The 23,245-nt window shown below is 40.6% G+C and overlaps 1 protein-coding gene across 1 annotated transcript; it reads right to left on the reverse strand.

Moving 5' to 3' along the window:
• Nucleotides 1-17,800: 17,800 nt before the first annotated feature.
• On the reverse strand, nucleotides 17,801-22,829 carry LOC135545009 (transmembrane protein 144-like). The gene is made up of 11 exons (XM_064972676.1): nucleotides 22,688-22,829; nucleotides 22,475-22,597; nucleotides 22,278-22,377; nucleotides 22,042-22,122; nucleotides 21,826-21,904; nucleotides 21,332-21,405; nucleotides 21,006-21,124; nucleotides 19,431-19,550; nucleotides 18,910-19,007; nucleotides 18,323-18,376; nucleotides 17,801-17,884 (listed from the first exon to the last, which is right to left on the reverse strand). Exons 1-11 carry the CDS (start codon nucleotides 22,827-22,829, stop codon nucleotides 17,801-17,803), a joined length of 1,074 nt encoding a protein of 357 aa, XP_064828748.1.
• Nucleotides 22,830-23,245: the final 416 nt, after the last annotated feature.

A 23,245-nucleotide genomic window follows, 5' to 3' on the forward strand; every position in this document is an offset into this window, starting at 1 on the left:
ACTCACTGGAGGTGTAAAGTCTGTTATTTTCTTGCTATTGCATGAAAGTCTTAGCTTAGATAAACAAAGGCAACCGTGTGTCTCTAAAGGAGTCAGCATGCTTTGGTTTTCTGGCGCCAAGCAGAACTCGGCTAGGCAAACTGATCGAGTGTGGTCACGTACTTCCTTAAAAGACCTTCACTTGAACAACAAGAAAAAAAGGGGGCTATGGTACTGTTTGTCCATCTTGAGACGCCGTAGCAAAATATATAACTCGATAACTCAAGAAATCTGTAATTTTTTTGTACATTTTCTGTTTAGTAGTGCAATTTTACAACTAAGATGTTTTTTGCAGTATTTCTCAAGTGAAAACATTTGCATCTCTCTGAATGACAACAAACAATTAATTGAAGAATCCCTACTGTTGACCAATCGCAGACGAAGGGGCCTAAAATTCAGCTACCAAATTCGGCTAGCCTCGAGAAAAAATGTGTTCACGAAGAGCTGACAATACCCTTGCCAAAAGACCAAAAAAAGACCACAAAATGTCATCATAATATGTGCATGAACTGTTCCGAACTGTTTCGTATGGGAAGCATGCGGACGCCTGAAGGCAACTTCCCCTTAGGGGAAAATAAAGGACATCTTATCTGATAGACACTTATCAGGCCATCACCTCATAAAATAAATAAATGGCACTTCAATTTCCTGTTTCAGCACTGACCACCGCCAAAACACATCAGTTTTGTCAATTTCCAATAAAACGAATTGGTTGCGCTGTCGTCCCAAGAAAATAATGCCTCTAGCTCGACTCATTGGAGATGACGCTCACTAGGTGCATTCTGTTTCGTTTAATCCCCGTTACTGTCAAAAGGCTTACAAAGTCCTTTGAAGTACATATGAAGGCATTTATTTATAATTTATCCAGGTGATCCCATTGAGATAAAAAAATATAATTCCTATGTTAAAACAATGAGTTTGTAAATGAGTGGGTCAGTAAGCAATAACAATTGCCCATTTAACAAGAGTGTTTTCTATCCAATACTACCAATTACTGTATCAATGAGTGTAGTTTTTAGTCAGAATTAGAGTATAACAATATATCTGTATTATAGTATCTTAAAAACAGACTGTCTGAGCAAGATTCGGTGCTGACCTTGGCAGGGGGCCACTGAGAGTACTTCCCAGGGTCTCTCTATCTTGAGAGAGGACGGGGAGTGATTCTCATGTCCCCTAATCTTTGTCGGCTGGGTAGCAGGAAAGTATGTGCGTATGATATCTATTGTTTTTCTGGAAGTATGTGCTTAAGAAGATGGTATAAAATGAATGGTTTTGTACAACTAACGAGCGCTCTCGTGAATAAACCTTATTGACTATTTTAGCTGGAACTCTCTCTGTTTCATTTCAATCAGTATCTTACAAATCCTGATGAGCAGACTGAGTAGTTTAATTGAATTGGTTTATGAACTTAATTCTCGTGACAGAATGACACAAATATACATTTTCACAAAGTCTGCTGCTTCAGTTTGTATGCTTCAGTTTGTATGATGGCAATATGCATATACTCCAGAATGTTATGAAGAGTGATCAGATTAATTGCAATTAATTGCAAAGTCCCTCTTTGCCATGCAAATGAACTGAATCCCCCAAAAACATTTCCACGGCATTTCAGCCCTGCCACAAAAGGACCGGCTGACTATGTGTCAGTAATTCTCTTGTTAACACAGGTGTGAGTGTTGACGAAGACATGGCAGGAGATTACTTTGTCATGCTGATTGCATGACAAACCTTTTGCAAAAGGTTGCAAGTTCAAATCCCCGAGCTGACAAGGTACAAATCTGTCGTTCTGCCCCTGAACAGGCAGTTAACCCACTGCTCCTAGGCCACCATTGAAAATAAGAATTTGGTCTTAACTGACTTGCCTAGGTAAATAAAGGTAATTTTTTTTTAAACAAAAAATCATTGTTCTTTCTCTGTCAATCATGGTTACCTGCAAGGAAGCACGTGCCGTTATCATTACTTTGCACAAAAAGGGCTTCACAGGCAAGGATATTGCTGCCAGTAAGATTGAACCTAAATCAACCATTTATCGGATCATCAAGAACTTCAAGGATAGCGGTTCAATTGTTGGGAAGAAGGCTTCAGGGCACCCTAGAAATTCCTGTAAGCGCCAGAACCGTCTCCTAAAGTTGATTCAGCTGCGGGATCGGGGCACCACCAGTACAGAGCTTGCTCAGGAATGGCAGCAGGCAGATGTGAGTGCATCTGCACGCACAGTGAGGCAAAGACTTTTGGAGGATGGCCTGGTGTCAAGAAGGGCAGCAAAGAAGCCACCAGGAAAAACATCAGGGCCAGACTGATATTCTGCAAAAGGTAAAGGATTGGACTACTGAGGACTGGGTTAAAGTTATTTTCTCTGATGAATCCCCTTTCCAATTGTTTGGGGCACCCGCAAAAAAGCTTTCCCTGAGAAGACAAGGTGAGCGCTCCCATCAGTCCTGTGTCATGCCAACAGTAAAGTATCCTGAGAAAACTCATGTGTAGGGTTGCTTTTCAGCAACGGGAGTGGGCTCACTCACAATTTTGCCTAAGAACACAGCCATGAATAAAGAATGGTACCAACACATCCTCCGAGAGCATCTTCTCCCAACCATCCAGTAACAGTTTGGTGATGAACAATGCCTTTTCCAGCAAGATGGAGCAGCTAGCTGTAAGTAAAAAGTGATAACTAAGTGGCTCGGGGGAAAAAAACATCGATATTTTGGGTCCATAGCCAGGAAACTCCCCAGACCTTAATCCCATTGAGAACTTGTGGTCAAGCCTCAAGAGGATGGTGGCCAATCACAAAACCACAAATTCTGGCAAACTCCAAGCATTGATTATCCAAGAATGGCCTGCCATCAGTCAGAATTTGGCCCAGAAGTTGATTAACAGCATGCCAGGGTGGATTGCAGAGGTCTTGAAAAAGAAGGGTCAACACTGCAAATATTGACTCTTTGCATCAACTTCATGTAATTGTCAATAAAAGACATTGACACTTATGAAATGCTTGTAATTATACTTCAGTTTTCCATAGTAACATCTGACAAAAAATATCTAGACACTGAAGCAGCAAACGTTCTGGAAATTAAAATGTGTCATTCTCAAAACATTTGGCCACGACTGTATTTTGTGCATGACACAAGTAATTTTCCCAACCATTGTTAACTTCTTGAAACTCCCCATCCCGGATCCGGGATCGTGACTAAAGCCTCAGGCTCATTAGCATAACGCAACGTTAACGATTTCTGAAAATCGCAAATAAAATTAAAATAATGCATCTGCTCTCAAGCTTAGCCTTTTCTTAACAACACTGTCATCTCAGATTTTCAAAATATGCTTTTGAACCATAGAAATTGACTAATTTGTGTAAGAGTATGCAAAGCTAGCATAGCATTTTGTGTCGCATGTAGCACGCAACATTTTCACAAAAACCAGATAACCAAATAAATAAAATCATTTACCTTTGAAGAGCTTCTGATGTTTTCAATGAGGAGACTCTCTGTCACATACCAAATGCGCAGTGTTTCCTGAAAGCGTCTGTGTGTAGGAGAAATCGTTCCGTTTTCTACATTGCGTCTGGCTAACGAACCGAAAATGCAGTCACCTACAACGTAAAACTTTTTCCGGATTAACTACATAATATCGACCGAAACATGGCAAACGTTGTTTGGAATCAGTCCTCAAGGTGTTTTTTCACATATCTCTTCATTGACATGCAGTTCGTGGAAGCTTGCTTTACTCTCTGTATCGTATGGAAAAATACTGGCAGGTGACTTTTGCGCACCAATTTCGGCGCAGGACACCGGGCGGACACGTGGTAAATGTGGTCTCTTATGGTCAATCTTCCAATGATCTGCCTACAAATACGTCACAATGCTGCAGACACCTTGGGGAAACGACAGAAAGGGCAGACTTACTCCTCTCGCGTTCACAGCCATATAAGGAGACCATGGAAAACAGAGCCTCAAAAATCCTTGTCATTTCCTGGATGCCATCTCATCTTGGTTTTGCCTGAAGCTCACGTTATAGGGCACGCACAGAGAAGATCTTTGTATTTCTGGACACGTCAGAGTGTTTTCTTTCGAACGGTAGCAATTATATGCATAGTCGAGCATCTTTTTGTGACAAAATATCTTGTTTAAAACGGGAACGTTTTTCATCCAAAAATGAAATAGCGCCCCCAGAGCATCAACAGGTTAACAGACATATTATATCACTTATAATTCACTGTATCACAATTCCAGTTGGTCAGAAATGTACATATACTGAGTTGACTGTGCCTTTAAACAGCTTGGAAAACTTAGAAGCTTCTGATAGGCTAATTTACATAAATTGAGTCAATTGGAGGTGTACATGTGGATGTATTTCAAGGCCTACTTCAAGGCCTCATGGAAAAAACACCTCCACAAGGCTGGTTCATTCTAACCTTGGGAGAAATTGGGAGACATTTCCAAACGCCTGAAGGTACCACATTCATCTGTACAAACAATAGTACGCAAGTATAAACAACATGGGGCCACGCAGCCATCATACCGCTCAAAAAGGAGACACGTTCTGTCTCCTAGTGTCACGACTTCCGCCGAAGTTGGCCCCTCTCCTTGTTCGGGCGACGTTCGGCAGGCGACGTCACCAGTTTTCTAGCGATCCATTTTTCATTTTCCATTTGTTTTGTCTTCATTGTGCACATCTGCTTTCCATTCCCATAATTATGTTCCTTATTTAACCCTCTGGTTCCCCTATGGTTTTGTGCATGTTTGTTCATTGTAAGTTAGTCTGTATTTGTGAGCTTGCTTATTTTACTTCGGGAAATATGTTGTTTTGAGTAAAGTTACGTTATTTACTCATCTCTGTTTCCTGCGCCTGACTCCACCTTACCTGCTCCACCGAGATGCCTTACACCTAGAGATGAACGTACTTTGGTGCAAAAAGTGCAAATCAATCGCAGAACAACAGCAAAGGTCCTTGTGAAGATGCTGGAGGAAACAGGTACAAACATATCTATATCCACAGTAAAACGAGTCCTATATCCACATAACCTGAAAGGCCGCTCAGCAAGGAAGAAGCCACTGCTCTAAAACCACCATAAAAAAGCCAGACTACGGTTTGCAACTGCACATGGGGACAAAGAACGTACTTTTTGGAGAAATGTCCTCTGGTCTGATGAAACAAAAATAGAACTGTTTGGCTATAATGACCATCGTTCTGTTTGGAGGAAAAAGGGGGAGGCTTGCAAGCTGAAGAACACCATCCCAACCATGAAGCACGAGGGTGGCAGCATTATGTTGTGGGGGTGCTTTGCTGCAGGAGTGTCTGGTGTACTTCACAAAATAGATCGTATCACAAGGGAGGAAAATTATGTGGATTTATTGAAGCAACATCTCAAGGCATCAGTCAGGAAGTTAAAGCTTGGTTTGCAAATGGGTCTTCCAAATGGACAATGACCCCAAGCATACTGGCTTAAGGACAACAAAGTCAAGGTATTGGAGTGGTCATCACAAAGCCTTGACCTACATCCTATTGAAAAATTCTGGGCAGAACTGAAAAAGCATCTGCGAGCAAGGAAGCCTGCAAACCTGATTCAGTTACACCAGCTCTGTCAGGAGGAATGGGCCAAAATTTACCCACCTTATTGTGGGAAGCTTGTGGAAGGCTACCCAATATGTTTGACCCAAGTTAAAGGCAATGCTACCAAATACTAATTGAGTGTATGTAAACTCCTGACCCACTGGGAATGTGATGAAAGAAATAAAAGCTGAAATAAATAATTCTCTCTACTATTATTCTGACATTTCACATTCTTAAAATAAAGTGGTGATCCTAACTGACCTAATACAGGGAATTTTTACTAGGATTAAATGTCCGGAACTGAAAACTGAGTTTAAATGTATTTAAGCTAAGGTGTATGCAAACTTCCAACTTCAACTGTATGCTTGCTGATGCTCCCCATTTGAATTTGTCAACGAATAGAACGCATGTAGAGCAAGTGAAAAGTGGAAAAAAATGAAACTATTAGGCATCATGGAAGCAGCTTTATCATGGTCAGAACACATAGATAACATTGTTATTAAGATGAGTAAAGGAATTTCAGTTACAAGAACATGTTCAGAGTATGTAACATCTAGCACTCGGAAGAAGGTGATTCAATCCCTGGTCCTATCACACTTATAGTACTTTCCAGTTATATGGTCATCTGCAGCAAATAAAGATAGAAAAAGCTCAAATTCGCTCATAACAAGGCTGCCAGATTAGCTCTTCATTGCTCTATCCGTATGAATATTATGCAAATGCACCAGAATCTCTCATGGCTTCAAGTTGAAAACAAATTACGATCCAGTCTTCTGACTTTCTTTAGGAATATTATATTTTTCAAAATAACACTGTATTTGTCAGGCTAGTTAGTACATACCGGCAACACACATAACCACCAAACCAGACAGGCAAATTCAAGGCAGCTAAGACAACCCAAGCCAAGGAAAATGGCCTTAAATCTACAGTTCTATATAGAACTATAGCTGAATGGAACTCTTTACCGATCCATATTTCTCAGGCAAAAAGTAAATCCATCTACAAGATTTTTTTTAAGAACATCTAATATGATAGACCATATAACTGGACAGGAAATAGAAAGCATCAACTGAATGGTAAATGTGTTTCCTGTCAGGTATTTTAATTGTCTGTATTGAGACACACCAGGGGAACTAATCCTGAGCTGCTCCCACAGACACAGCGTTGTAGACAAGACGACGACCGGCTAGTTCGGCATGGTGGCAGCACTTTTCATTTATGTGTTTGTTTTCAATGTACTGGAAATATTTGCACCTGCTATTTTGATTAAAGAATAATACATTCTCAGCAACTTATCAGTCATGCAAACACTTTTGATGGCATCCAGCATTTCAGATCTGGAAGGAATGTTATATACCAAACTTTCATAGCACCTTTGCACAAACCAAAACGATCATCGAATTCCAGTCTGAAATTGCAAATTAATGGTGGATTAATAACTCTATGCCTTCTCTTATCGGGTGATATCCATCAATGTCTTGGAACTCACATTATCACTAACCCCATCAAACGGCCTATGCACCCATGCTCCTCTTGCAAACGGTGGATAAAGAATAACAGCAAAGCTTTGGTATGTTTGGAATGCGCGCAGTGGATTCATTTAAACTGCAGCACTTCTAGCTTTGGGCAAGGTGTTAATGAAGCTTACCGTTGCTGTCGGTGTGCTGTACCCACGGGGTGTATGAGCATTGAAGGTGGAGTGGGACCAGAGGACTTACCGAGGGTGGAGAGTGCACTGAAGGGGGGGGTCCACAGCAGGGCGGAGGCAACCAGAGGCGAGTGACGGGGGACACGGTGGTGAAGACGATGGAGTAGCACCTGGGGAGGGGTTCTCCATGGTGACAAAGAGGCCACCAGAGGAAGGGCAGTGGGAAGATGGCAGCGCAGTGGGAGGCGAGTTACAAGTGGATCGGGAATTCAATGAGGCCGTTGGGAAGAAGGGCTTACATTTTGTGCACTTAAACGTTCGAAGCATACTACCGAAAATCGATGAGATACTCCTGTTGGTTTGCCTATCAGAGGTGGGTGTCTTATGTTTTACTGAGACATGGTTGGATTCGTCTGTTTGTGACTCAGAAATTGAGATAGGTAATTACTCTGTTGTCAGGAAGGATCGGAATTGGAACAGTGGGGGAATATGTGCGTTTGTAAGATCAGATTAAAGCAATAAAGCAATAAAGATTGCTTTAAACGTTAGATTGGATTTAAACACTGATCTGGAGATTGTCTGGCTGGATATCTGCTTCCCAAAACCAAGCCGATTTTGTTGGGGGTGTGTTATAGGCCGCCCAAGCAGAAGGCATTCTATAAAAGTCTTGAAATTGTGTTGTCAAACTGTAATGATTCCCTGTTGAAGGAAATCATTTTGTTAGGGGATTTCAATACTGATATCTGCAAAAAGAATAGCCCAACCCGCAATGTATTTATGCACTTTTGTTGATCACTTGCCCTGACCCAAATTATTAAAGGTCCCACCATGGTATGTGAAACAGTGCAAAGTACAATTGACTTAATATTGGTGTCTGATATATCTAAAATATCGCAGAGTGGAGTAATAGTCTATGGAATCAGAGATAATTTTATTACATTTTGCACAAGGAGGATTTTAAAGATACAGTGGGGAGAACATGTGTTTGATACACTGCCGATTTTGCAGGTTTTCCTACTTACAAAGCATGTAGAGGTCTGTAATTTTTATCATAGGTACACTTCAACTGTGAGAGATGGAATCTAAAACAAAAATCCAGATGATTTTTAAGTAATTAATTTACATTTTATTGCTTGACATAAGTATTTGATACATCAGAAAAGCAGAACTTAATATTTGGTACAGAAACCTTTGTTTGCAATTACAGAGATCTTACGTTTCCTGTAGTTCTTGACCAGGTATAAACCTATATAAACGTTGACCTGTGCTAGATAGTGTAGGGGTAGACAGTGCCTGGGAAGTCTTTAAATGTAGATTCCTTGATGTGGTGAATGTGATGGCTCCCATTAGACAGATCAGAGTAAAGCAGAGATCTAGCCTTTGGTTTAATCATGAGATTCTAGAATCTATCCAAGCAAGGAATAAGGCCTTTAAAAAATTTAAGAACTCTCAAGAGCAGCATGATTTTGTCCTATATAAACGTCACAGAAATTAAGCACCGAGCAGGATGGATGAAGCTAAGAGGGGTTACTTTGCTGAGAAAATCATTGAAAACAAAAATGACCCTAAAAAGCTTTGGAAATCATTTAAGGAACTAGGATGTAGTAGTACTACCAAAACAAACTAAACAGTATTGGACTGACCATCAAAGGGGAGATGGCATATGAAAAAACAGAGGTTGCCAATGAATACATTTTTTTTTTACAAAAAGTTGCCAGCAAGCTGGTTAGCAAGCTGCCCACCAGTTCTGGTCGTATGGAAGTAACCAAGTCAAGAAGTATTATGTAGAGTTAGGGGTTCAGCCAAACTCTTTTTATTTTGCAAAGGTAGCAACAGCCAAAATAGTCAGTATGCTGGCAGAGCTTAAATGCTCCAAAGCCACAGGCCTGGATAATAGTCCTGCAAGTTTTCTAATAGATTCTGCTGAACAAATTGGCGCTTGTATTACGCATATCGTTAATCTCTCTCTTGAACAAGGCACCTTTCCCAGGGACATGAAACAAGCTAAAGTTATACCTCTGTATAAGAAGGGGATCAAGTCTGACCCTGGGAATTATAGACCTGTATCTATCCTCTGTGTAATATCAAAGATCCTGGAGAGAGTTGTACACGAGCAAATGTATGAATATGTTAACAAACAGGGTCTGATGTATGATTTTCAGTTGGGTTTTCGAAAAACATACTCCACTGATTCATGTCTATTTTACTTGACTGACTTGACTGACAATTGGCTCATTCATCCCCCATCTCCCCTGTAACTATTCCCCAGGTCGCTGCTGCAATTGAGAACGTGTTCTCGGTTAACTTACCTGGTAAAATAACGGATAAATAAAATAAAATAAAAACTTAATCAGGAAAGAGATATAAATCTGTTTGGAATGGTACTGCTTGACCTACAGAAGGCCTTAGATACAGTAAACCACTGTCTCCTAATCTACAAACTGGAGGCACTGGGGTTAAGCAGTATCCCTCTAGGCTGGGTAAAGTCCTATTTATCAGGAAGGGAGCAAGTAGTAGAGGCTAATGGTTCACTGTCTCAGGCAAAACCAATGAGTTGTGGCGTTCTGCAGGGGAGCGTACTTGGACCTCTGCTGTTTTTATTGTATATTAACAATATGTAAGATGCTTGTTCTTGCCATCTTTTTCTTTATGCGGATGACTCTACACTTCTGGTGTCTCACAAAAGTAAAACTAAGTTGGAGAGAATACTTAGCACAGAGATTACAAACATTAGCAAATGGCTTGGTTAAAATAAGCTATCTCTGCACTGAAGCAATTATTTTTAGATCCAGACTTAAATTGTGTAGGTCGTCTGAAATCAGAGTGGAGTTAGGGGGTGAGGTGCTGACTACTAAAACCTCTGTTAGCTACATGGGATGTATCCTTGATGGAATCTTGGGAGGTGTGAGCATGGCCAATAAGGTGCTAGGGAAGGTTAATGCCAGAACTAAGTTTTTGGCTAGAAAGTCCAAGCTGTTTGATAAGAACTCCATGATAGTGCTAGCTACTGCCCTCATTCAATGTCATTTTGACTATGCTAGTACTTCCTGGTTTGGGGGCTTATCTAAACTTATGAAGGAGAAGCTCCAGATAGCCCAGAATAAGCTGATCAGGGTAGTATTGAAGGTGAGTCCAGGTACTCACATAGGCAGGAGCTGCTTTCAGGAACTAAACTGGCTGTCTGTTGAGGCTAGGGTGTCCCAGATTAGAGTAGGTTTGGTTTGATTACTTTCCTCGTGTTAGGGATGCACACAATCATAGCACCAGATCAGGTGTTGCTGATGTGTGCTCATAAAGGTTCAGGAGTAATGCTGGGTAAGGTACTTTCTTGTATACTGGAGCCTCAGAATAGAATGAGTTGACTCTGCCTATAAAAACAATGTCCTCTCTGGACAGCTTTAAACATAAAGTAAAAATATGTTTGATGTCCTCTGTGACCGTATGAATAACCCCTATGATGTAACTGGAATGATGAGATAGGTGTTCCCCTTCTATGTTTTTGTTTTATTATTTCACTGCCATACTGTTTTTGATCTTGTCTAGCTATCTTGTCTCTAGAGGAACACAATGGAAATAAGTCCTGGACTTTATTGTGTGTTAACCTCGATGATTTTCTTCATGTGCATGTATGGCTTTTAAGTTTTATGTGTGCTTGCTTTTTTTTTAATGGTCGAATTAATAAACTAAACTAAACTAAAACAAGTCTCCTTGGTGAATGTTTGTGAAGTCGTGATTTGTGGTCGTTTGTCATGTCTTGTTAATTGGTTTTGGACCCCAGGAGGATTAGCTAGTGTTACAGCGTTAGCTAATGGGGATCCGAATAAACATGACAAATTGGAACTATCCGAGATCAGCACTCCTACTCTGTGAGGCTTTGTGAATGTGGGCCGACATCGTTGAGTGCACTTTACTTATGAATGGTCATGCTGCTTGCATAATGCTGAAGCACTCAAAGCACTCGTAGAGCAAGCGCGCTGACCTGCCCTAAAATTGCCGCTTTAAAATGAACATTTAAAAACATGACATGAAGTGCAGCTCCATTTTAACTTCATTGTCCGATAGTTTGAGCGAATCCTTTTTTAAAGGTATTAATTTTTAAACTTAAACTTCTTGGTTAAGGTGCTGGGGGTGGGGGGAGGCATAGTGCGGTTATTCTATTAAAGTACGGTCTTCTTTCAAAATGTCATGTCTCATGCTCAACAGACAGTAGGAAATAAAAGCTGAATGCGTAGATGAAATATAGAAACATCGCCTTTACGAGTTCGACAAGAAAAGCAATCTGCTGAGGCATTTCATCAGTATTATGTCCATTCATTGTGCCAGGTGACCAAAATTAAAACTTAGGTGGATTTATTCAGTACAGTTCAACAGGATTTTGCTTTCATTGTCCGATCCTACAGTAGTATCATTACATCCCAAAAAGCACCAGAGACCAGCGCCAATAGCATTGTTATTCAGATTGAAATTAAAAACAGTAACGCATTTAACAATTTTTGGGTTTTCATCCAATCAGTTATTGGGAGATCTCATTGGAAGCTACGCTAGAACAAGTGTGTGGGCTCTGTTTTAATCATCTTATGGATTTGTTGATTTACAGCATTACAGACAACAGACATGAATTTGAAACTGTTATAAAGTTAGATAATCAGAGTTGGGACTATATGTGCAGGGACACCTTCTGCAAAATCTGAGTAATTAGAATGTCCCAAAGAACTTGAGCCAACATTGCGTCCTTCCCTTACACATTGTTTTTATGATCGTCAATAACAAAATCCCTCTATGCAGGGTGTGAGAATATCGGTAAATAGGTTAATTCATTCTGTGTTTTAACACTTCAGTTTGGACTCCGCTAAGTACATGGCCACTATGTGCGTTAATTCTATTGTGTATCTGGACACTTCTGTTTCCACTCCACTATAGCCACAGGTTATTTTAGGACACCAATGATAACATCCACCCCTTTCAGGACAACACAGAACAGTAGAACAATTATGGTGCCCATCTAGGAAACCTATGACATCTGAAGTACACCTTACTCCCGGAGGTAAAGCATCAACAATGTCTGCTGTCCTGACAGACACAACCTATCATGATTAGCTGGGAGGTTTTGAAAGTGCAGGGTCATACAAGTACTTCTCAAACTATACATAATTAATACAAAAGGAGGGGATTTAAAGCCTAGGATTGAACCCGAGGAACAATAGTTTGTCCCTGTGGTCCTCCTATTCAAAAGTAGCCTCGACAAGATAGCTGCTACAGCTACACAGATTCTGAAGTGAGTTATTCCCCGATTCGTCAGCCTAACGAAAGCACAAAAAATACCCATTGCCATATCCCCTCAAAGAAATGACTGAAGTTCTCATATTAGTACTCATTTCCTATTCTTTTACATGTTAATAAAAAGCCCATTGTGTGGATTCAGAAGCAAAGAGCGAAAATTTAACAATTCACTTTTCATTAAGAATGAACAACTATTGCATATTGCCATGGGATAAATAATCAGGTTCACTCTCCCAAGTTGCACTCTTCCATCACATGTACAGCTGTTTCTCAAGATCTTGCACACAAATGAAATGCTATTGAGCATGTTTTCTGGTAAGTTTTAATTACAATACTGGGTGGGGTGAATATAATTTATATGACATACATTAATTTTTTGTTAACTAGTAAATAGTAACCTACAGCAAAGTGTGTTTAAATAATGTATAATTGTTAACATTGTTAACAATGTCTGCTAGTTAGTTTTTTCTACCATGTGGGTTTTAGCTTCCTTGAGCCTGCCAACTGAGGAGTGTTAATTCACCTGTTTCCATACATGTTTCATTCTAAAACATTTATCTTACAAAGGAGTTGTTTAATCTAACTGCTTAACTATTTATCTGTACATGGAATTGTATTTGTTTTTTTTACAAGAAAACGCCATGGACACTATCTGATGTGTGGAGACATTTCACTGCAGCTAACATTTCACTGCAGCTAATGTAGAAGGAAAAGCTGTGTACATTTGCAAATACTGTGCCAAATCGGATGTGAAGAATGCAACAAATATGCAGAATCAGCTGGCAAAATGCATAAAGTTCCCTCAGCGCTCACAACAAGCAACCTTTGACAAAAGTCCCTCTACTTCTATTCGAGGTGAAAATTATGAATCAGACACCTTATCGATAGCAACAGCTCATGGTCCTCCTGGAATCAGAAGTTTTTTTGACTCAATGGAGGAACGTAGAGGAATGCTGATGAATGTCTTTCTCGAGCTGTGTATGCAACTGGTTCACCTCTTATGCTCACAGGCTGTGTATTGGAAGAGATTTCTGAATGTTCTCTGCCCAGCATACACCTCTCCAACCAGGCATGCTTTATCTACTCATTTTCTGGATGCAGAGTTCAACAGAGTTCAAGTGAAGGTCAAGCAAATCATAGAGAAAGCAGACTGTATTGCAATCATCTCCTATGGGTGGTCGAATGTCCGTGTGCAAGGAATAATTAACTACATCATCTTCACCCCTCAACCAGTATTCTACAAGAGCACAGACACAAGGGACAACGTACACATCGGTTTCAAAATTGCAGATGAGTTGAAGGCAGTCATCAATGGCCTTGGACCACAGAAGGTATTTGCACTGTTGACAGCCTATGCTGCGAACATGAAGGCTGCTTGGTCTAAAGTGGAGAAGTCCTACCCTCACATCACACCCATTGACTGTGCTGCTCATGCATTGAATCTGCTCATCAAGGACATCATGGCACTGAAAACAATGGATACACTCTACAAGAGAGCCAAGGAATTGGTTAGGTATGTGAAGGTTCATCAAGTTAGAGCAGCAATCAATCTCACCAAGCAAAGTGAGAAGAATAAAGCTGCCCAGCAACACCCATTGAGGTGGTGTTGTCATCATGTTTGTCAGTCTCCTGGAGGGGAAGGAGTCTCTCCAAGAAATGGCCATATCACAGTCTGTCGATATGAACAGCCACATCAAGAGGATCCTCCTGGATTATGTATTTTGGGAGAGAGTGGTAAGCAGCCTGAAACTCCTGAAACCTATAGCAGTAGCCATTACACGGATTGAGGGAGACAATGCCATCCTGTCTGATGTTCAGACTCTGCTTGCAGATGTTAGAGAAGAAATCCGTGCTGCCCTGTCCACTTACCTGTTGCTCCAAGCAGAGGAAACTGCAGTTCTGAAATACATCAAAAAGCATGAAGACTTCTGCCTGAAGCCCATACATGCCACAGTGTACAAGTTGGACCCCATATTCTGGCAAGAACATCCTGTCTGGTGCAGAGATCAATAAGGCCTATGGTGTCATCACTACAGTGTCTCGCCACCTTGGCCTGGAAGAGGGCAAGGTTCTTGGCAGTCTGGCAAAGTACACTTCCAAGCAAGGACTTTGGGATGGAGATGGAGATGGAATATGGCAGTCGTGCCAAAATATCTCATCAGCCACTTGGTGGAAGGGACTTTGTGGATCTGAGGCTCATTCCCCTGCCTCCATTACTCTCCAAATCCCACCAACATCAACTGCCTCTGAGCGCAACTTGTCTTTGTTTGGGAACACACACACCAAAGTGCGCAACAGGCTGATCAGTACAAGGCTTGAAATATTGGTGGCCATCTGTGCAAATTTGAGGCTTTTTGAGCCTGACAACGAGCCATCCTCAACAAGGTTGAAGAGATGAGGCCTCAGCGTCTGATGTTCAAGAGGTGGACATTGAGGAGGTCCAGGGAGAAGACATGGAAGCCTGAGAGGAAGACAACCAAAGGTTTAGTTTCTAGACTATCATTTTACAGATGTTGAAAACATTTTTTGGAGATGTGATGGATCATTGGGGATCATTCAATATTCCCTTTTGTTGTTCAGTGAAATAATCTCATGTGAAGAATCAACTAATTTAATTAACGTTCAATTCGTAACTAAATTGTTTTTATTTCGATTGGAATTCTATTTGCAATTATGTCTACTGCTGATGAGGTAAAATATTTATGTTTCTGTCTCCATATGATATGGTTAATATATCCAATGCAAAAAACATCTATATTTAAATTATTAATATTAATTTGCATATATTTCCGTTAATTCACATATTCTTAATTTCCACGGAAAGTTTCCACCTCTGAATATTCCCCAAAATGTGCAACCCTACACACAACATTTAATGATGAGTTAGTTCATATAAGCAAATCAGTCAATTGAAATAAATGAATTAGGCCCTAATTATGCCTAGTAGTGCATTGGCCCAGCCACATGGGAGCCAGGCCCAGCAAATCAGAATTAGTTTCCCCCCCAACAAAAGTGCTTTATTACAGACAGAAATACTCCCGTTTCATCAGCTGTCCGGGTGGCTGGTCTCAGACAATCCCGCAGGTGAAGAAGCCGGATGTCGAGGTCTTGGGCTGGTGTGGTTACATGTGGTCTGCAGTTGTGAGGCCGGTTGGACATACTGCTAAATTCTCTAAAATGTGGTGAAAGGTGACTTATGGTAGAGAAATTAACATTCAGTTATCTGGCAACAGGAAAAATTCCTGCAGTCAGATTTTAGTAGATTTTTTTATTCTTAAATATGCGTTCCCTTAAATTTACACACAATACCCCATAATGACAAAGCAAAAAAAGGTTTTTAGAAACTTTGCAAATAACAACCGGAAATATCACAACTATAAGTATTCAAACCATTTGCTCAGTACTTTAAAGCACATTTTGGCAGTGATTACAGAAACAAGCATTCTTTGGTATGACGCTACAACCTTGGAACACCGGTATTTGGGGTGTTTCTCCCATTCCTCTCTGCAGATCCTCTCAAGCTTTGAGGTTGGATGTGGAGCGTTGCTGCACAGCAATTTTCAGGTCTCTCTATACGCGTTTGATTGGGTTCAAGTCTAGGCCACTCAAGGACAGAGACCTGGGCTGAGCTACTCCTGCATGGTCTTGCCCTGTGCTTAGGGTCATTGTCCTGTTGGAATGTAAAACCGTCGTCACAGTCTGAAGTCCTGAGCAGGTTTTCATCAAGGATCTCTGTACTTCACCTCATTCTTCTTTGCCTCACACCTGATCAGTCACCCAGGCCCTGATGCTGATAAACATCCCCACAGCTTGATGCTGCCCCCACGCTTCACCGTAGGGATGGTGCCAGGTTTCCTCCAGATGTGACGCTTGGCATTCAGGTCAGAGTTTAATTTTGGTTTCATCAGACCAGAGAATCTGGTTTCTCATGGTCAGAGTCTTTAGACAAACCCCAAGCGGGGTGTCATGTGCCTTTTACTGAGGAGTGGCTTCCATCTGGCCAATCTACCATAAAGGCCTGATTGGTACTGCAGAGACGGTTGAAACTTCCAGAAAGATGACCGTCTCCACAGAGGAACTCCAGAGCACTGTCCAAGTGACCAGATTATTGGTCAGCTCTCTGATCAGGGACATTCAATGCAGCAGACATTTTTTAGTATCCTTCCCCAGATCTGTACCTCGACACAATCCGGTCTTCTCTATGGACAATTCCTTTGACTTCATGGCTTGGTTTTTGCTCTGATATTCACTGTCAATTGTGGGACCTTAGATAGCTGTGCCTTTCCAAATCATGTCCAATCAATTAAATATCCCCCAGGTGGACTCCAATCATGTCGTAGAAACATCGAGGATTAGCAATGGAAACAGGATGCACCTGAGCTCAAGTTCAAGTCTCATAGCAGAAGGTCTGAATACTTATGTAATTAAGGTATCTGTTAATACAGTCTCTAAATTTGGAAAAACTTTCAGCTTTCATTATGGGGTTGTGTAGATTGCTGAGGAATTTATTTTAATCCATTTTAGAATAACGCTGTAACGTAACAAAAATGTGGAAAAAGTCAAGCGGTCTGAGTACTTTCCATAGGTTCTGTATTTTTGTTCAGTATAGGTCATCTGGGAAGAGAGGTACACATTTTCAGATAAAACCATGAAGACTGAAAGGCAGCAGTTTGCCTCAATTTATGCTGTAGATTAGCACACTATTTAGGGTTCCTGTTTTCCCCACTAGGTTCTCTTCAAAGTTCACTGCTCAAACTTGAGTGTTAGCCATTTTATTCAAACATGTCCCATATAAAGATTAACATTAAGATCTTACAAAATTATGACTTTAACTCACAAACATAGTAAAATGCCACAGACAACACCATAAATATTTTCAGTAGAGTATGAACATTTTAAATTAATTATACATCGTCCCTCTTAACATTCAAAATGCCCTTGAATTCGTCAAACTATTGAATACGTGACAATAGAAGTCCCAGCAACAGCTGAACCCTCATTAACCAGGTGATAAAGTGCTCCATTAGATGTACAGACTAAACTGAAGGACTATCAGAGACAAACACACTTCACCATCTAGGGCCTTGTTCAGGAGGGTGTAACAGAACATTCAGATAGGAATGCATTGTAAAGAACAGATATAATTGTCTCAGACATAATAGGGGATTGTGAATCAGCTGTCCATTAGCTTCCCATTGGCAACATTCAGAACACATCACCTCAGGACTCCCTTAGGATGGCCACTCCTGTATAAATGCTGCCATCTAGGGGGTTATATTGATTCTGTTACACATTGGAGAAGGCCGTCAACATTGATCCAGTCAGGACAACACAGGAGGCTACTATGAAGATTGAACAGTTCACCAAACCCTGAAACAAAACGAGCATTAGTCAATACAGCAAATATCTGATGGCATGTCACTGTCAAATTGGGTTGGCACAGGATAACCATATTGTGAGCGGAATGGTGTTGAAAAGGGAGGCATGCATAAGCGCAACAGGATATAAAATATACGCCATTGGGCAAGCTAATTAGAACTAAATGATACTCAGCCGGGGTCAAAAAGGGATGGGATGACCAGCTACTTCAAAATCAGCAAGGTTTGTATTACATTTGGAAATTCTAGGGCAAAAACCTAAATTAGAAAATTAACGTGGAACTGGATTTTATCTGTCCGCAAAATTACATAAATGGCTGAGAGTTCATACTTCAATTTCAGCAATTGTCAAGTGTGCCTTGTTCCTAGAAGCTGAGGCAGTTTCTTAGACTAATAAATCAGCTAAATTTGCTCACTCCGGGACACTTACTTTGACTTCTTTGAAAACCAGACTTCCCCACAGAGCTGCAACTAGACAATTACCCTAGAAAGAGGAATTCTGTTAATTGAAATGATTGGATCACTTACACCTTCATGTTTACAAAGCACCATTGTCAGGTCCTCTCCGTTTAGCATTACCGGGAACGGTAGCACATTTTCAAGAAACTGACAATGGCACAAACTATATTCTGTAAAAAGACATCACCAAATCTCAATGTCATAACCTATACACAGACATAGGCACAAGTTATGTGCTATACAAACTGAGTCATTGAGCAAAAACACTACATGACCTAAAGTATGTAACCTGCTCGTCAAACATTCACTCCAAAATCATAGGCATTAATATGAGATGGTCCCCTCTCTGCTGCTATAAACTCCTCCCCTCTTCTGGGAAGGGTTTCCAATAGATGTTGGAACATTGCTATGAGGACTTGCTTCCATTCCAGATTGCATGGCTGTGCACTCAATTTTATACACCTGTCAGCAACTGGTATCACTGAAACAGCCAAATACACTAATTTGAAGTGGTGCCCACATAAAGTATGTCAGGGGGCATCCCAGAGGTGTACTTACTGCACAGACGATGGGAAAGGTGACCACGGCACTAAGGTAGTTGTTAGCCAGAAACCAGCAATAAGTGGCCAACGTCCACATCAGACCTGACAAAAAGCCTAAAGATAGGATTTTGAGATTTAGTGACACCCTACTTAACATTCTTTACAAAATAATATCACATGGCATTATCTTTCCCAGGCCCAATTCTTTAACCAAGTGTTTCTCAACTTGGGTCCTCAAGTACACCCAATAGTACATATTTGTTGTGACACTGGACCAAAAACTCCTGATTCAATTTGTCAAATGATTGATGATTAGTTGTCAAGTTGAATTAGGAGTTTGTCAAAAATGTGTGCTGTTGGGGGCAGTCAAGGACTGGAGTTGGGAAACACTTCTAAGCCAGCCCTGGACTCAATCTGCCCTCATGGATGATGATAGAAACCCCCATGATTGCATCAAGCCCATATTTTAAGGGGGAGGGTAGAAGTTTAGGGCACAGTTCAGGCAGAGGAGATAATTAGAATTTGAGTGGAGAGCACCTGGCAGGATGGCTCTGGAGAACAGCCTGGGTCTGTTCCTCATGACTGCACAGTAGATGGAGAAATACACCGTGCTGGTGAGGTAGATTCCACAGCACATGGCAAACACATAGTCAAGATCTAGGAAATGGGGGGCAAATTAGGTTGACAATATGTAGACTTAACACGTTGAGGATAAACACTCTTCAGCATTAAACAAACTACTGAGTTTAACTTCATGAGTGTAGGGGGTAGCATTCGGAATTTTGGATGAAAAGCGTGCCCAAATTAAACTGCCTGCTACTGAGGCTACTCAGGCCGAGAAGCTAGGATATGCATATAATTAGTAGATTTGGATAGAAAACTAAAGTTACCAACAGAACTGAAACGGCAGGCGAAAACCTGAGGAAAATCCAACCAGGAGGTACTATTATTTTGAAAGGCTGTATTTCTAATGAAAGCCTTTCCACAATACAAAGACTTAAGAACCAGTTCACTATCTCTATGGCTTCCACCACACATGGCCAGTCTTTAGGCATTGTTTCAGACAGTACTTTCAAAAAGAGGACATTAGAAATTTCCAGACATTAGTCCTGCGCATGACCAGGAAGACACCTTTCTTGTTTCTCCTTTTCTATTGACAAAGCTTTTGTCCGGTTGAAATATTATTGATTATTTATGACAAAAACCTGAGGATTGATTTTTCTACTAACTTTTATTGGACTTTTTTTTACTTTTCGTCTTGGTGTTTAGAGCGCGCCTTGAGGTTTTTGGAGATAGAGAAACATTATCGAAAGAAATTAACATTTGTCTAACATGGAGACCTGGGAATGCCACCAGATGAAAATCGAAGGTAAGTCATTCATTTTAACACTTTCTGACTTGAGACACCTCTCCTTGGTTGGAAAATGGCTGTATGGTTTTGGTAGCTAGGTGCTTACCTAACATAATTGCAAAGTGTGCTTTTGCTGTAAAGCGTTTTTGAAATCTGACACAGCGGTTGCATTAAGGAGAAGTTTCTTTAAATGTATGTTAAATAATTGTATCTTAGATCAATGTTTATGATGAGTATTTCTGTAATTTGATGTGGCTCTCTGCACTTTCACCGGACATTTGTTTGAGAATGCATTTCTGAACGCACCAATGTAAACTGAGGTGTTGGATATAAATATGAATTTTATCGAACAAAACATACATGTATTGTGTAACATGAAGTCCTATGAGTGCCATCTGATGATCAAAGGTCAGTGATTAATTTAATCTCTATTTCTGACTTTTCTGAGCCCTCTCCTTGGCTGGAAGATGGCTGTAAAGTTCTGTGACTAGGCGCTGTCCTAACATAATTGCATGGTGCGCTTTTGCAGTAAAGCCTTTTTGAAATTGGACACTGGTTGGATTTACAAGAAGTTTCTTTCAAATGGTGTTTAGTCTTGTATGTTGGAGAAATTTTAATTATGGGATTTCTATTTTTTAGAATTTGGCACCCAGCAATTTCCCTGGCTGTTGTCAAGGTGGGACGCTACCATCCCACTTGTACCAGAGAGGTTAATGCATGATTGGATACAGTCTCTAGGATCCTGCCACCTAGCACCTCACCGTATAGACTGGCTCCATAGCAGATGCTGTCGTGGTCTGCCGCATGGCTTTTTATGTAGAGGATTGGAACAAAGGAGGCCCCATACAACAGGCCTGCAACAACAGCCAACAAGCAGCCTCTGAAGAAGTCAAAAGGGTGGTGAGAGTTTCTATGACTGCATCGATAACTACTGAGTTAGCCACATGTCCAAAAGTAAAAAATAAATAAATGTTCATTTAAGTCACGTCCCAACATGTAACTAGAGCCCAAATCAATTGGCTTCAGCCCAGCTCCAACCACTCAATTGTGAACGCAACGCTCATGAGTGATTAAGGGGTGTACTCACACACAGCGTTTTCTCTTTGCTCCCATGACATCCACCCAGGACTCCGAAGGCCCATAGACACCAGAATTCACAATCTTAAGTAAACAAAATAGTCAAGTCAGATGTGTACACGATAAGTTAGCACAGCAGTTTCCCATGGTCATCTCAATGCAAACTCAAAATATATTTCTGCAGTTGTGACAAGTCTGTCCTGTGGTGGCAGAAGAATTGATTACACTTTTCACCTCACTGATGTTTCTAGAGAGCTGTTACAGTAAGTGTCATGAATTACATACTTTATAGACAAACCAGTCATTAGCTGATGTGCGGTAATGTCTTGGGTGTTAAATCTGGTCATGCTGTGAAGTTGCGGTGTGGAATGGGTTGTGGTACGCTTTCATGTCACCGTTGCTGCGGTGATTGCCCCGCAGATTATTTTTTTAATTGAACTGAATTGATACTGCATGGCTATTGAGCAAAGGCATTTAGACTTCCAAAACATCAAGCATAATTACCCTGTTAATCAGTAAGGGGGTGCATTCTGAATGTGGATGTTCTCCAACATTAGTCCTCACAAAGAAAAGAATGAGTCCACTGGAAACAAAAAAAAATTGTAAATGCCATGCGATTGTCATGGGAGTTCAATAGACTATATAAAATTAATAAAAAATTGACCAGTGACAAGAATATTATTCTGAGTTATTGGATTAGGTGCTTTCATGACTCATTACCTCAACAAGCACAAACCAGCACCACAGTAGTTCAATACTGGTCTGGCAACTTCCTGTGCTTCAATACCAAACAATCCAAACCTGGTAAAAAAAAACTTAAATAACCTCTGACTCAATGTCTGGTCTAAGAACATATTTCCTATGGAAATGGTTCTTTTGAGCCTAAATATGAATTGCCCTTTCAAATGTAAAATATGAGGACTTACTGCACACACACACACAAAAAACAACCTTACCTTGAACTTATCCAGCCCATCAGCAAACTGCTGGATCCCCAAATACAAACTCCAAGTCCAAGGCCAATGGCTTTTACTACGGGGACAACTGTCAAACTGCCTGTAAACATTGATGAAACATTTCAGTAGTTCGGGGGGGTTGGCCCAATTTATGTTTGTGTGAAGGTTACAGTACAGCTTGAAAGTTGAAGTCATACCTGTGGCCCAGGCTGCACCTCCCAGCATTGCCAACGGATGGAATTTGGGGGAGTGGAGCATCAAGTCACCAATCATCGAAACAACCAATATGGATGCACAGTTCACCCACTGGAAAAACATCCCTGAAGATGTATTTATGTTAAAATATTACAAGATGGTCAAATGAGAGAAGTTTAAAAACATGCATTATGATTTTTTTATGGATCGCTTACCATCACCAGTTTCTATCTTTTTGACAGGGACAAAGTTGCTGCCATACAAGATCACAGCAATACTGTTTGCAACAAAGCCATAAGTCATTTCAGTCGTGTTCGATGAACCGAGTAAAGGTAATCTTCTTACTTCAGTGTTCATTGTAGCATTTTCATCAACATGCACATCTGAAGAATGTTACTGAATTTAGTCAAGGGCCATTTTATCAGCGTCAAGTGGTCCAGTTATACCCATTGACAAAATCATTTCATATGCGGTTATTATAAATATAACATTTTGAAATGAATGATGTGAACCTTTAGCAACATACAGCAATATGAAACAGGATTAAACGAGTGTTTTCTGGAAGACTGTTCAAGCAGACAGCCATACAGTTTCTTCAAGACGCACTGCAGATAATTATCATTTCAAGGAAGCATGCATTGTTGATTTTTTTTACTAACTCAAGCATCTGTTTGCTAGCACATAGGTATATGGTGAGTAGGCTACATACCTTGTTCAACTTTCTCTGCTTCTGAGAAATTCCCCGGAGACGACCACATCATGACAGCAATTAG

Source organism: Oncorhynchus masou, chromosome 9 (genome assembly GCF_036934945.1).
Source record: "Oncorhynchus masou masou isolate Uvic2021 chromosome 9, UVic_Omas_1.1, whole genome shotgun sequence".
NCBI lineage: Eukaryota > Metazoa > Chordata > Actinopteri > Salmoniformes > Salmonidae > Oncorhynchus > Oncorhynchus masou.